The sequence below is a fragment of the Cyprinus carpio genome, chromosome B25, assembly GCF_018340385.1.
Source record: "Cyprinus carpio isolate SPL01 chromosome B25, ASM1834038v1, whole genome shotgun sequence".
NCBI lineage: Eukaryota > Metazoa > Chordata > Actinopteri > Cypriniformes > Cyprinidae > Cyprinus > Cyprinus carpio.
In genome coordinates this window covers 11,557,833-11,573,132 of record NC_056621.1, presented here as the reverse complement: position 1 = coordinate 11,573,132, position 15,300 = coordinate 11,557,833, and the positions used below count along the sequence as shown (strand labels likewise).

The 15,300-nt window shown below is 33.5% G+C and overlaps 1 protein-coding gene across 2 annotated transcripts in view; it reads left to right on the top strand.

The window, feature by feature from the left end:
* The window catches only part of si:ch211-266k8.4 (TBC1 domain family member 10A), a 33,633-nt gene extending 19,761 nt beyond the window's left edge, over positions 1 to 13,872 (top strand). The window contains exons 11-15 of one of the 2 annotated variants that reach the window (XM_042753231.1): positions 5,012 to 5,116; positions 7,434 to 7,609; positions 7,780 to 7,889; positions 11,841 to 12,035; positions 13,422 to 13,872. In XM_042753231.1, the coding sequence (XP_042609165.1) occupies positions 5,012 to 5,116; positions 7,434 to 7,609; positions 7,780 to 7,889; positions 11,841 to 12,035; positions 13,422 to 13,467 (632 nt within the window). In that variant the 3' untranslated portion in view covers positions 13,468 to 13,872. Of the gene's footprint in view, positions 1 to 5,011; positions 5,117 to 7,433; positions 7,610 to 7,779; positions 7,890 to 11,840; positions 12,036 to 13,398 lie in introns of both variants that reach the window. The other variant, XM_042753230.1, reaches the window with a different exon arrangement.
* Positions 13,873 to 15,300: the final 1,428 nt, after the last annotated feature.

The window sequence follows — 15,300 nt, the reverse complement described above, 5'->3', positions numbered from 1 at the left end:
GAGAACGTTTAATATTTTTTCTTAAACATACTTTAAGATTGAAGTCTTTTCCAATGTTGGAAGCTAAACCCTGTTTTTATCAGTTTCCGTCTGGATTTGCAATATGTAAGGACTCTCGGGCAGTTCCATTTGAGAAAAGGACTCGAGAGAATCTGGGACGCAGCTTGAAAGTGAAATGTATAACAACCCAGTAATTTAAAGTGGAGGAAAAAGCCAAACCGCAGAGGAATTAACAGACACGCTATGCTGGACTTCAGTTGCTTTATGCTACTGTGACTCATATCCGCTGGGATATTTTTATACCCTCCCATTAGAACTAACAAGGGCTTGTTCATCTCAAAGTGCAGTTATTGAAAGATGCTCTAGACTTTTGTAACTGTGTCCTGTAACTGTGAAATCAGCTTTCTTTTCAAAGCAGTGATGCTCATATGAAGCTGTCTGAGCGTATAATTAGAAACGGATTGCTTGAATTCAGACTGCAAATTTATAAAATTTAGATCACCCTTCAATTAAATATGTATGTTATGCATGTTATGTATATGCATGTTAAATTTATATTATACTATATATACTACTATATACGTATAATTTATAATTTGTTTACATGTAAAATAATATTTATTATTTATATTTTTGGATATTTTCATTTGCTTATTTGATTTGTGACCTAAAAATAGTGCAGAATCTGAAATATATCTTAATCATTGACATTTCTCCCTGATTGGAATATAGCCCAGGATTTGTGCAAACAAAAGGAGTCCAGTTAATCAGCATGAAGATGCTTCGATTTTGTGTTTTACTGTCTGCCAAACCTTCTCATGTCTGCTTCAATCTTTTTAATATCCTCAAAGGTCAGTCTGAATTGCGTCAGCAGCACAACATGGTGACATCTCTGTCAGAAACAGATGGTTTATCAGTAAATATTTTCATATGTCATTTTGCCTCAATCAAATCCAATGCCAGAAGTCAGTCAGCCAGTGAGACTATTAAAGGAAGTCAATCATCTTTTTCCAAGCCTGCATGCATATATTTTACTCTGTGAAACACAAAAGAAGATATTTTAAGGAACCATTTTTGTCCAATGAAATTTAAGGGCATCTAAGGCCCTGTTTACACTAGTGCGTTTTAAAACTTTTGCTACTGTTACGCCTATCGTTTACACTACTCAGAGACTTTTACAAATGCTGCAGACCCCGTTTTAGTTTGAAAAAACCGGGGGTTGTGTTTCAGTGTAAATGGACCAAAACGGAGGCTTTTGAAAACAATGACGTGGTTGCCCACATTCGCTCTGCGTATCCTTGATGACTGCGTAAACAATAACATCATGCGATCGCTCCAAGCACATAACGTTAGATGCGTCCGCGATCTAAATAATAGGGAATCTACCTATTCATATCTATGGCTGTACGTGCATGAATGGTCACGTGACATGCGTTTTAGGTTGTGTAGTGTAAACGGAGATCGTTTATGAAATGCAGCGGAAACGCCAGTGTAGATGAGGATCATTTTCATTCTAAAACGCTGTTTTAAAACGAAAATGCACTACTGTAAACAGGGCCTAAAACAACACTGATTGGACCTCATTGACATCCATTGTGGGGACATTAAAAACTTCATACAAATTATAATAGACTTTTCAATTCTAATGTTTATTTTTTGTTAGTTTAGTTTGGTTTTTCATTTTTTTGTTAATTTGTTTTTGTTTTGTTTTAAAATCCTTACCTTTTCTGAAAGAATTGAGTGATAGAATTGTCAGTTTTGGGTGAACTAAGTGAGCTGGTTTCTAGATGAGCCTTTTTGTGTGTGTGTGTGTGTGTGTGTGTGTGTGTGTGTGTGTGTGTGTGTGTGTGTCTTGTCACCCATCTTAGTTATGACCTCCTGTAATCACGTGTCCCACAGCTGTACCATAAATCTCATCAAAGGCAAAGCAGGACATTACAGTAGTTTAATCGTCAGCACATTACCTTTACTTTGTGGAGGTGCAGGTCTTTTAATCTTAAATGTTTTAAGTGGTGGTCTCTTTACTTGAGTGTTTTTTTATATTGTGATGGATTGATTGGCTGCAAATTCAAAAGTCAGCCCATTTCCTTTGTATTCACATACATAAGTTATTGTGTTCTTTGGCTCCATCTCAGGACTTTTACTTTTGTCATTGTTAGGCTCTCTGTTATCTGTTTTCCTGCGGCGTAATATTTTGGCGTGTGCAAACTGCACGCACAATGTTACACTAAATAACTTTGTCGATTGGAAAGCTGATTCTTGCGGGTTTTGTTTGGACTCTGTTAGATGTGTGTTGTTTGCTAGAGGGTATCTGGGAAATCCGACAAAGATATACTGGGCCCCTAGGTATAAAGGTAATGGAAATAAATGTATAATAAACTTTTATTATTAAACATTTTTCTGGTGCATGAAAACTTAGAGCCTATTCCCTCCAGGTGTAATGGTAGTGAGTTATGGGAGTTTTAATGGGAAATTATGGGAACAGGAAGCTTTGAAGCTGGATTTTGGACAATGATAAGACATCCTGCATGTTCACACCTCTTCCATGAGCATGATTTAAGAATAATTATGAACCTTGTGAAAATATTTCCACTCTAATGAACCCTGTAAGCACAACCAATAATGAAATCCCTACCAGATTTTCTGAATGCTATTTATTTATTTTAAATGTATTTATTTATTTATAGTTTTTATATTAATTAAATTATGTATTAGTGGAAACAGAATATTAAATCAATTTTTTTTTTTTACACATTACATGAGAGAACTGAGCTGTTTGTACCAGTGAATTCGTATTATGTCAACTTTACATCGTTAAATATTTATTTTATTTTATTTTATTTTATTGAGCTTTTAGTGATGTTGTGGGGTTCAAAAGGAAATTACACTGATATTCTAAAATTTAAAATCTAGATTCTTTATTATAAAATGTAATCCTGGAAATTAACATTCCGAGTTGTAGGATCTTCCAAATAAAGTCTTGACATATGATGCAAAAAATGCGAAAATATGCATTTTCACAATTGGAATTAGTTTAAAATCCTCTGAGTTTAACTATACTATACTATACTATACTATACTATACTATTTTTTATATTTTTATGTACAGTAGTTCATTCTCTTTTTGTACTTTATTACAAGAGATACTGTCTTTATGAAATGGTAACTGGCGTCCAGAAGCAAACTTTAATCTTGTTCTTGCAGAGTTCCTGTGCACAGACGCCATGGTTACTGGTTGTCAGGCCAACATTGTTGCTCTTTGTGCGTCAGAGGAAGTGGCGGATATCAGTTTCAGAGCAGGAATATGCTGCCGCTGCTGATCCATGCTGACCTGCAGCCCTGCACTCAACCAAACGTGGCATGCACAAGCAGATTGTGACGGTGGCACATCTGATCTGGTGCAGTAATATGATTTATTGCATACGTAGAATACGTTTACATAGTTCAATCAGGTGTTGTTTTCTATAATTAAGTTGCGTCGTTGCCCTCGGGGCTCTTTAATTTGAGTTATTAGGTGATATTTATGGGTAGTAGTGCTCTTTATTTGTCTCTTCACAGGGCAATTTCTACAGCATCGACATCAATAAACAGAAACAACCAGCATGTAATATAAAACGTCACAACATACACATGCACAAACCTGGGCATTAACAATTGGAAGTTTTTTCTTTTTCCAATTTAGTTTTACAGATATTTTTCTATTTTTGATTGATGGCATAAAAAATATAATTGTTTTCCCACAGTATGCATAATTTTCTATTAGATAAAATTATATAATATTATACTTAGAAAGGTAGTAAGGGCATCATTGAAATAGTCCATGTGACATCAGTGGTAATCAGTTAAGTCAGTTTGGAGAAAAGCAGCATTTCAGCATCACCTAAAGCTGGGCGTTTTCTTCAAAGAGTGTACATGAGGGCTGGAGATGAGTTAATGAGATTTTATCCTAACCTTCTCCCAACTTTATCTTTTGTATTATTTTTATTTTTTTTGAACATTCCCCATTTGTGGCGTCAGCTGGATGCAAAAATACAATGAGAATTTCTACTATCGAGCAGCACAGAAATGATGGGATTACTTATGATTCTCTCAGAATAGCCCTGTCATTACAGCATTAGGATAAACCTTTATTTTGCATCTGTTAATGTGTTTGGATCCTGCTCTTTGAAACAGATGCCACTGGGTCGACTGTGGTGACGTGGTCCATTAACTTTCATTCCCTACCAAATTGCACCCCTGAATCTCTACAAGCGAAACCCCTTCATCTCTGTCATATTTTAAATGTGGGTCATTGAAAAATCCATCAGAAAATATAGTAAATGAGAAGTTTTCTTTTTTATATATTTCCTTTAGGGCCTTCGGTGCTTCAGGGAGGTAGGATGAGCTCCGGTATCTTCCAGCGTTTTCTCATGAACATGCCAGAACTTGTTTTTATTAGATCCACTGTGAACTAAAACCTTTAAACTGCCGCTGATGAAGATTGATTGTGAAATTAAGGCTTTCTCCAAAGCCTGGGTTTAGGGTTTAAGTGTAGTTGCGAAGTACTTCAAATGTATCTTTGACTCTTTGTATAGTTAAAACTGCGACACAAACATTTACTGTTGCCGTAATTTGTAATTTACAATGAGTTGGCATGTGTCTGCGGTATTCTTCACTTTGCTTTTGCTTTCTGTGAGGCAGATAAGCTTCCATACGAAGTAATGTGCTTTCTCCACAACAGTATATACTGTATATGTGTGTGTGTGTGTGCGCGCGCGCTTGTTTGTTATATATGTTAATATTTATTTATGTTTTGTATTAATTTTACTTGTAGAATTAGTTTGATTTTTTTTTAAAAAAATGTTTTTTTTATTTTTATTATAATTTTATTAAATCTCAATTCTTTCTTTTTTTAAAATCTATTTATTTTTATGTATTTCTTTTATTGTGTTTATATAATTTAATTTAAAATATATTTTTTTGTTTTTATATTTATGTTTTCATTTTATTCATTTTTGTCCTACTTTACCAGAGAAGGTAAAAAAAGAAAGCGCAAAAGGCTGTTCAAGTTCTCTCAGCGATGGACAGCAAGATGAAAAACCTTCTCAAGAAGTTGCCAGGAACACTTCTAAGAAAGGTGAGGTGGTTTATAGAGATGATTTATGAGTAATTTAGGCAGGTCTGGACCTCCACGCTCTTAAACTGATGGGTCATTCCTATGAGAGACGGATACAGTGTCTTAACGAAAGTGCATTAGTACCTTAAGATGGCACCCTGCCGTATCATTCATGAGATTATAGCGTTGCTTGGATCCAATCACACGGCACGAGTTAATACTGTTGGCATAAAGCCCAGAAAAAGAAATCAAGACAATAGGCTAAAACCCTTGACACACTGTACTTCAGGTCACCGATTCACATATTCAATGTCAAATGAATTACACTCAGGTTTTACAGAGCTGTACTCTGATTCAACACCACCAAAACAGACGCTTTGAAATACAATACAGCCCACATTTCCTTGTGTTGATGAGATTACAGGGGACTGACAGAATCCCTAGTGGCATTAGTGGCCTGCATGGATATCTGTTCTCCAGCACACAGCCTGCATTAGCAAGAGCAGGCCGGCAGCACCTGTGTAAATGTGATGGAGTCTGATAACATTCAGTTTTGTGCTGTGGGCCCGCCTGTGGTATGATATTTGTTTGTACCTGGAAATATAGTGCAGCTCACAAAAGTTCAACCATCTGTACTTCTTTTAGATTTACTTTTGAAAGAGCCAAGTGCTTTTAAAGTGGCTTTAAAATAACCTTTGTCCCAGTTTAATCTGTTAAAGTCATGTGCATGCTATAAGAATAGAACCACTCACATTTTCTCTGGAATGTATGAAAATATAGTTATAATTGCAGTTCCATGTGGCATTTTAACAAATACTTAAAAAAATGAAGTGAACCCTTTCAGGCCAGTTTCAAAACAAAATTGATTTTGATTTATGGATGTCACTAGAGATGGATAGATGGATAGATAGATAGATAGATAGATAGATAGATAGATAGATAGATAGATAGATAGATAGATAGATAGATAGATAGATAGATAGATAGATAGATAGATAGATAGATTTGTTGCCACTATAAATCACAAACTTCATCTTTTGTTTTAAAATCTTTGTCTAAAAATGTATTTCATTGTAATTTATTAATAAAATAATGTAAAATAAGTTGATAAACTAAAAAACTGTAAACAAAATAGAAAAAAATATTTCATGAGCAAATACAAATCTATAATATATATATATATATATATATATATATATATATATATATATATATATATATATATATATATATATACTTATCATATATATATATATATATATTATACATTTGTATTAGCTCATGAAACATTTCTTATTATCAATGCTGAAAACAGTTTTGCTGCTTAATATTAATATCAGCTTTGCCATTACAAGAATACTTTACATAGAAATGTATGTATGCATGTATTTATTTATTTAATGTTTTTATTTTTGAATTTCATTCCTATAACATGAGAGTTGAGCAGTTTGTACCAGTGAATTCATATTAATTTGTTTATGTATGTATGTGTCTGTCAGTATGTATATAAATGTTTATTTCATTCCTGAATTTGTAAAGTAAGGGATAATGTACATCCAGCCGGTTGTTATCGCAGAATAACCCGGGACCCAGGTTAGGACCCTGATGCGAAGCTACTTGCCACATAAGTAAATAATTAGACACGAAATATTTATTTGAGTTGAAATATTTGAACGCAAAGTTTCCGTGAACACAGCAGTTGCGAGTAAGTGGCAAGTTCAAACTAGACGGACATTTAAGGGAAACGGTGCAGTCAAACCACTTATTACACAACATTTCACCACATAAATGATTAAGGCGATAAAAGATTTAACACGAAAATGTTTTAAAACCTCACCAGTTTGTTAGTTATATCTTATAATCCATTACAGCGTACAAAACAATCACAGCAAAATGGCAGCAGCTGCGTTTGTATGAAACGAGAGAGCGTGTGGCGATACCAGGATGACATAATTGAATAATTGTACACCATTTTGAATCGAGTTTTAATATTTTATTAGCTAAACAAACGCAAAGCTTCCACCAAGAAAAACTGTTCCTAGCAAGAGTACAGCGCCAACTTCAGTTAACCGGATGAGACTGTGTTATCAGCTTTGTTATCGAGGGATAACATACCTTGGAATGTCGCGACTGACCAATCAGAATGAAGTATTCCACAGAGCCTAATAATTATTTTTATATCATGTGGCCACCAGATAAAAGTGCAAAAATCATAACATTTTTATACATATTCGTATTTGATTTTATATTTATTTGTGTGTATGTATTTATTATGTTTATGTGCATATAAATGTTAATAGATATATACTTCCCTTTTATGTGATCTGTATTTCTCCAGCGGATCCAGGCTCTAGCACTAAGAATGTTTTCACGCGGCTGCTGAAAGTGGCTCAGCGTTACCTTTTGGAGTCAGGCAAGCACAGTGCTGCTGCCAGGTCTTCTCCTGCCAAGAAGAGCCCTGCCCTCGGCCCCCTCCCCAAAACCACAACTTCCACCTCCTTCACACAGGCACAGGTGCATCTCATTTTATGACCACTTTATGACCAGCATCATCTGAATAGAAAAAAATACAATACCATAAAATCAACTCCACATACCATATAACACAACCATATAAAAGAAAAGAAACGTTTTTTGCTGTGCTGTGCATTTATCCTATACATATCAGAATTTATGTGATTCAGGGTCGAACCAGAAGGAGCAGTAGCAGGTGTTCCCAGAATTCCACTCTGGGTGTAGCCAAGGAGGAGCAGCTCCCTTCTCAAGATTCAGATGGAGGTGCCACTGAAGACAGGTGTGTGAAAGAAATAAAAAAAATAGGCTAAACAATCTCTCCCTTTTTGTGTTCAAATATAGTTATTTGGTACAATGTTTCAATTGACTCCAATACCTGTGCCGCATAAAAAAAAACTGTTAATATAATACACTCAAGTTTTTGGAAGCATCCCATTAAACTTTTTCATTATTTACTCCATTATTAATATTTACTCTATTGTTCCGAATCCCTATGACTTTCTTTTTTATGGAACACAAAAAAAAATATATATATATGGAGGACCAGGAGTGCCACTTAAAAATAAAGAAATAATTTCCAATGTATTAATTAAAAAAATAAAAATGTAAAAAAATACATAAATTACTATGCAGATTGTTGAATAAACCCTTGAAAGGTTTTTTATTTGTATTTGCTTATTTTTTATTTTATTTGTATTTTAATAATACTTATATTAAATGCAATTTAGTAATAATCAAAGTAATAATCATTAAAAAAAGGGGGGAAAAATCCTGAAATCCATTAGCGTATAGTGAGTTTTTGAGTGATTTAGAGATGCCCAGTTTGTGAACGAATTGCACAATTCTTACTGCTTTAGTCATCATTCATTGTAACTGCATGTAAAAGAGCAGCCAGTGCATTCTTTAAAATATCTTCTTTTGTTTTCCACAGAATAAACAAAGTTATTCAGGTTTGGAACAAGATGAGGAAGTAAATGTTGAACAAATAATAAAAGAGTTTTTATTTTTGTGCAAACTATTGCTTTAGCAGAGTTCAAGGAGTTAAATACAGGTTGATGTCACTAATCAGGTCTTTCGTCACAAAGTGACACAATTTATGGCTTTGTACTTTTGTCTGAGCAAGAATGAATCTTGTTCTGGAGCTTTAACTGTCTGAGAAAATGCTTCTGGCTAGTTGAGAGAGTTTTGCTTGTCTACTCACCTGTTTGCATGTGCGTGTATCTGATTATCTTTGTGCAGGAATTTCAAGTTCACATGCACGTCATCACATTTTATTCTGAGAGCTTATGTTCAAGCAGGAGCCATTTGCACGAGCCATTCCTATCGCAAAGCTGATGGTCAAATATGCAATCTATTTGAATTATTTAGAGAAACAGCCACTTTAAATTCTATAGAGAAAGTTGAACAGTATCTAAAAAAGGCAAATTACCAAAAAAAAAAAACTGATGAAAAGAGGAGAAAACAGACTTGAACCAGCACTAACATAAACTACTCATGACCACCTTTACTAGAATTTATCACATTTATTGTAGGCTTATTTATTGTGTAAAATGTTTTCTAATTTGTTGCAGAATTCATATTAGATAATCTGTTAAGGGAATAGATTTTCCTTATAGATTTATATTACAACTGGGGCATGTCGTAGCTATTGGTTCTAAATGTGCAGGCAGTTGTTTCTTCTTAACAAATGCTATATTGATTAATTAAAAAAGTCATTATTGGCCTGGTAATGATTAATAGGCTAGTCTTATTATAACAAATGCTACAGTTAAGAGCTATGGTACATGGCCTTCAGATCGTTAAGAGCCTGATGAACTGTTAAGGAGTAAGAAATATCTATATAAGAAAATGTTAAATTAGATTGGCATGTTGAATAAGAGCATTCTGTCAAACTATAGCTTATAAGTGCCTAAATAATATAAAATACATTACATATATATATCCTATGCAAACAAGTAATTGTTAACTATGATGTTACTTTATTGCACCGACTTTGCATAGATAATAGCACAAAAAACATTTCACAAAAATAAATATATAAGCAAACAAGCAAATAAATAAACTTTATGAGTGAGCATGACCCAGGACTCTACTAAAACAGTTCACCCCCCCCCCCCCCCCCAATGTTCAAACCAAACCAAAACTACGCCCTTAATTGCAACACACACATACTCAACCTGAAATGAAAGCGTTTAAGTATAATACTTAATACAAAGTAAGCATACTTACACATGGAAACACATTTTGTTGAAGATATAGAGATTTAAAGTAAATGATGGGTAACAAAATGGTTACTGCAAGTCTTCTCTTTGTAATGCAATTCTCAAGTCTCACTGTAAGTATAATGTGGCATAATTGCAAAATGTGATTCCTTGAGGTAAATGAAGTGGTAAAGTTTGACAAAATTGATTAATTGTTATCATAGTGACTTTATCATTTATAGACGAATACAAATGGCAGACCTGTAAATAGAGCCGTATTAATGAGCAGAAAGAGCCAATTAATGGTCTTCCGCGGCCATCTAGTGGTTAAAATAGCAATTCCAGGTAATTTTGCTGTTTAAATGTACTGTTTTTCAACTTTTTAACTGTTATAGAGGCAACTAATGTCTGACCCACATGAATTTAGCATTTTTGCATGCTTGTTTACAATCATATGACACATGTGCTCACCTTTCATGAAGTTTTGAGCTTTCTTTTAGGATTTATAGGGTTTTGGGTGCACTATTGTATATCAAGGCCATATTATTAAATGCCCTGTTATAACTGTCCAAATGCAAATGTTCAACATTTTTGTGATAATTATTGACCTTGAGAGTCTAAAGAATTGTACTTCAGTGATTTTATTGATTTTGAGTTTAAAACCTAGGACTAGTTCACAAAAGTAGTGTTTTTTTTTTAATAATCTCAAATATTTAATGAACAGTTTGATTAACAGCATTTGTCATAGAGGTAAAGTTTTTCAGAATGAGTAGATCTATCATGAAAATCTGGTGTTTGTGTGAATATATGTTCTACAATTTGAGGTCATTTTCTATAGAAATAATGTGTTTTTGAGGGCTTTTTAACTGATATAGTGCCGCCTATGGTCCGATCTCCATGAAACTTTGCATGCTTGTTAAGAGGCATCTGACACGTTTTCAAGAAGTTTTGTGGTTTCATTTAGGTTTAGGGTATAATTGGCCACGCCCCTTTTCTAAATGACTTTTCTAAATGATTATTTTATTTTTTAGCTGAAGATAGCAATTTGCTGAAATGTTTGCTTGCTTGTGTCCTTCTGTTTTTAATTCACATTCACTTTCCTTTGCACTTTTTGGCACTATGCAATTTATAAAATAAAAAATAAGACTTTTCCAGTCTTGAGTGGATCAGTGTGCGGTTAGCCACCCTCTTGTTCATATTTAATTATATTACATGAAACCAATCTGGGGTTTTTTTTTTTTTTTTGCACAGAACCAGTTGGCTCAATTGCTTAATAAAAAAATATTATTATTTATAATTTGATATAAATTGGGATTATGCTTATGCATTATGTTTAGTTAAATTTACCTACAAAAAACTGTATATTTTAAATATTGATATTTTGATTTGAAAGATATTTTGAATAATATTTTTAAAGAAAATGTTCATTGAATGTGATCAGGACTATTTCTAGGTCAATAGCCATGCTAATGTGTTGGATTCTGTCGGGTCATTTGTTACTCATTTGTGACGATCATGTGTCACTATGTTTACATGTTTTGCGATGCGGTGAGTGAAATTGTATGAGGGTGTGTGTGTGTGTGTGTTTGGGTGAATAGAGTAAACACGGTATATCAGGACTACAGCTGCTTCCTCTGATGTTCAGATAAATCAGTGTGTGTACGGTGTCCTGTTGCTCCAGTGTAAAAATGATCCCGCAAGAAGCAAAAGGAAGTGGAAAAAGATCACAGTGTGCAGTTGGTTCTGAGAAACTGTCCCATTATTTGTTTGCAGATGCCACAAAGTTGATGCAATGAAATTTATTTATTTTAAAATGTTGTAATTTACTCACCTTTATGTGGTTCCAAACCTGTATGAGTTTCTTTCCTCAACATGTCCATCTAGCATGTGCTTACATAGAAATACAATGGAACACAGGGCAGTGAAATGTAAAAATGTGTTATTTGTGAATGGCCAAGTGTCCAAATACTTTCTGGGGTCACTGTGTGTACCTGAGTAAGTTTTGAGTACTGATTTCTGTCTCTTCACAGCTCCAGCTCTTCGGCCTGGCGTATGAGGTCAGGGCCCGTGGGTAAAGTGGCTCGCAGAAGGAGCCGAGGTCAGTCCAGACGAGGAAGTTCCCTTCTGCTGAAGAATCGCAGCGCTAGATCTCAACAGACAGCAGCTCAAACGTTTGTGCGGCCAGAGAGCAGCAACAATGATGAATGTCAAGAAACCCAAAGCAGGTACTGAATCATTTACTTTCAAGATTAATACATCTTTGCTTTGTGTAGGCGGAGTGAAGGCATTTGATCCTTCATCATAAACATTCGTTCGCCGGTGCTGACAATAATTAATGTGTTTTAACGTTCTCTCTGCTTTGGGATGGGATTAAACTGACAGGTTGCCACGTTGCTTTGGTCTGGCAGGTTTTTGTACTCGTTGAAGAGGGGTTAGTTATAATGATGCTTTAATCTGGACCCAATCCCTCACATTCAAAGTGATTAATGCAACCGTATGGATTCTCTACAGCGGATAAGGATTTAAATGAAAGCACAGGGAACTATGAAAGGTGAACTTTTAATGAGGTAAATGGGAGTTTTAGGGGCTTTTTTTGACACCTTTTGAGTGGCGTACCTGTGAATTGTTTTGATCTCAGCGAGGAAGTCAAGAAGTTTTGTAAAAATAAAGTAGTTGTTGGTGGTTGTACATATATTTTTCAAGGTATAAGTCAAAAACGTATCATATTTAAAGGTATGCAGTATATCAGGCCAATTTAGTTTTTTTGCTCATTTTTACTTGGGTTTTGAAGTATTAAAATCTACCAAAATTTAAAACTGACATGAAAAAGAAATTAACATTAAATAGAACAAAATGTAATAATAAAAAATCACAAAAGCACATAAAAATGTTTAAAACTACAATTGATTTGAAAACTAATTCAAATTTTTAATAAATACTATTATAGTATCTAAATAATGGTAAATATAACTGGTATTTTTTTTCCCAGTCGCCATTTCTTTTTTTATTTAAAGATTAAATAATACAAAAGAGAAATAATAAAAAAATAATTAAATCGTCAGGACTTGTAAGTATATTTTGCAAGGTAAAGTCAAAAATAATTTTTATTTAAAGATATACAATATATCAATATCAAAAAAATATTTACATTTACTTAACTACTCATTTACTTAATTACTTAAATTTGCTGAAAATGTAATCTTTAGCACATTTTAAAATTAATATTTATTTTTCATATTCTACATTATAATGTTGCAATTAACTTACAGCATGATTTTTGTAGTGTTTTATTTGTCATTTATTTAGACAAAACTGTAAATTTTAATATCGACAATTTTTTTTGTTATTGGCTGTAACATGAGCAATGATGACGTTAACTGTATTGAAATTGTAATATTATATCTCTATATTTATCAGAATTCCTACCATTACAAGTTCCTCCATTTTCACACAAAGCAGGCCTGTGTAGTCTCTGTCACTGGAAAAAAGGAAGATAAAGATAGCTTATGAGCGTTATGAGGATAAAAATAAATTGTTATGCCTGCATCCCTTTTTTGAGCCCTGACTGTGTCACCGTTTTACATCCAGCATCTTTACTCCTCTGGGATCAGGTGGAAAAGCAGTAGGTGTGGCGGAAAAATGAAGCAGAAGCGTTGATCTCCGGTCAGTTATATCAGCAGGCTGTATTTAAACCCTCGGGCCCCCAGAGGCCAACTTCCTGCCATTTCCACCTGCCCCCTTCTATGGAAGGAGCTGACACAGGAGCAGATGAGTCACACCAGCTATGAAACAAGCATCTGGCCTTTTAACTTTTAACATCCACCTTCCTGGTGCCTTTGCACTGTCCTTTGTAGCACTTGTAATGATGTCAGGGGGAGCGTGAAACTTTCCTTGACTGGGACTGTAAAGTTGTTGCGAAGGTCGTTCTCTTATGTGTGTGTCCGTGCACGTGTGTGTGTGCAAACATGTTGTTCCTTTAGTTTCAGCATCACATTCTGAAATCCTCCCATGAACCAATAATGCAGTTAATAAGGAATTCAAAATAAAGTTCCTTAAGCAGAATCCTTGCCAGGAACATCTTAATTGCTTCCTCTGTGAAAAAAAGTGGTCTAACTGCATTTTTCTTCATTCACATGCATAGAGAATCAGGTAAAAAAAAAAAAAAAAAAACTTTTATGCAGGCTAACTGACTCTGGTTTCTTCCAGCAGGTTTCTTGTTTTAGAAAAAAAAGTCCCTTGTCGCACATAAAATGCAAACACAAAACAAATTCAGCATAAAGAAAATTTAGTCTAAAGGTTTTTTGGTTTCAGAGGTGTTCAATAACAGCATACAATTTGTTTTGTCAATCTGTGTCACTTGTTTGTGCTTGCTTGTTTTGCTTTTATCTCAGTTTTGTTTTCTTATTCTTTTTTGTTTCTTTTTAGGGTTTTTTGTGCAGTTCATTCAAGCTTTATATATATATAAATATATAAGTTTATATATATATATATATATATATATATATATATATATAAGTTATATATATAATATATATATAAGTTTTTGCTTTGTTTTGCTATTTGCTTAGTTTTTGTTTTTGTTTCTCTTAAACATATTTTGTGTTATTTAATACAATTTATTTTATTTCTGCTTTGTTTTGCTTTTAGTTTAGTTTAGTTTAGTTTTTGCTTTGTTTTGCTTAGTTTTGTTTCTTTTTTCTGTTTTTGTTTATTTTTGGTTTCTTTTAAACATTTTGGTTTGTGTTTGTCTTATTTAATACATTTTGATATTTTATTTCTGTTCTTATTTATTTATTTATATATATATATATATATATATATATATATATATATATATATATATATATATATATATAGATATATATATATATATATATATATATATATATATATATATATTATTTTTTTTTTTTTTTTAATTATAGTATATAAAATGTATTTTATATTTATATTTTTCCACCTCCTCTTTTTATATCATTGGTAGCCATAACAGGATTTCCTAAAACAAATATCCAATTTGCAAACTGTTCCACACAGCTCTAGAATTCATTCACTTACTTTTACCAGATGTTAGCAATGAACATAATAAAAACCACACTGACCAACAAAAAACAACAAATATACTTTATAAAAATATATATTTAGAAAGTATATTAGTGTACTTTGCAAGTATTTATATTTTAAAACCTCTATATTTTATACACACTTTAATATTTGAATGTTTCCTGTACAAGTAGTTCATCAGAGGAAAAATTCTACTTTTAACTTTTTTCCTTCTTTGAAGTTAACAGTGCTTCCAGTGGAATCATTTTTATGTGTTTTTTTTCTTCCCATCACAGCTTGCCATCTTCACAAACCTGGCTGAATCTGTGGTGTAGTTCTTTTCCTAATCATGTGATTACCAGACGTCCCACCTCTGAAAAGAGCCAGAGTGTGGGAGGCTATGGGAAAAACCTCTGTCCCTGTGTGCCATGTGTGCGTCACGCTCCG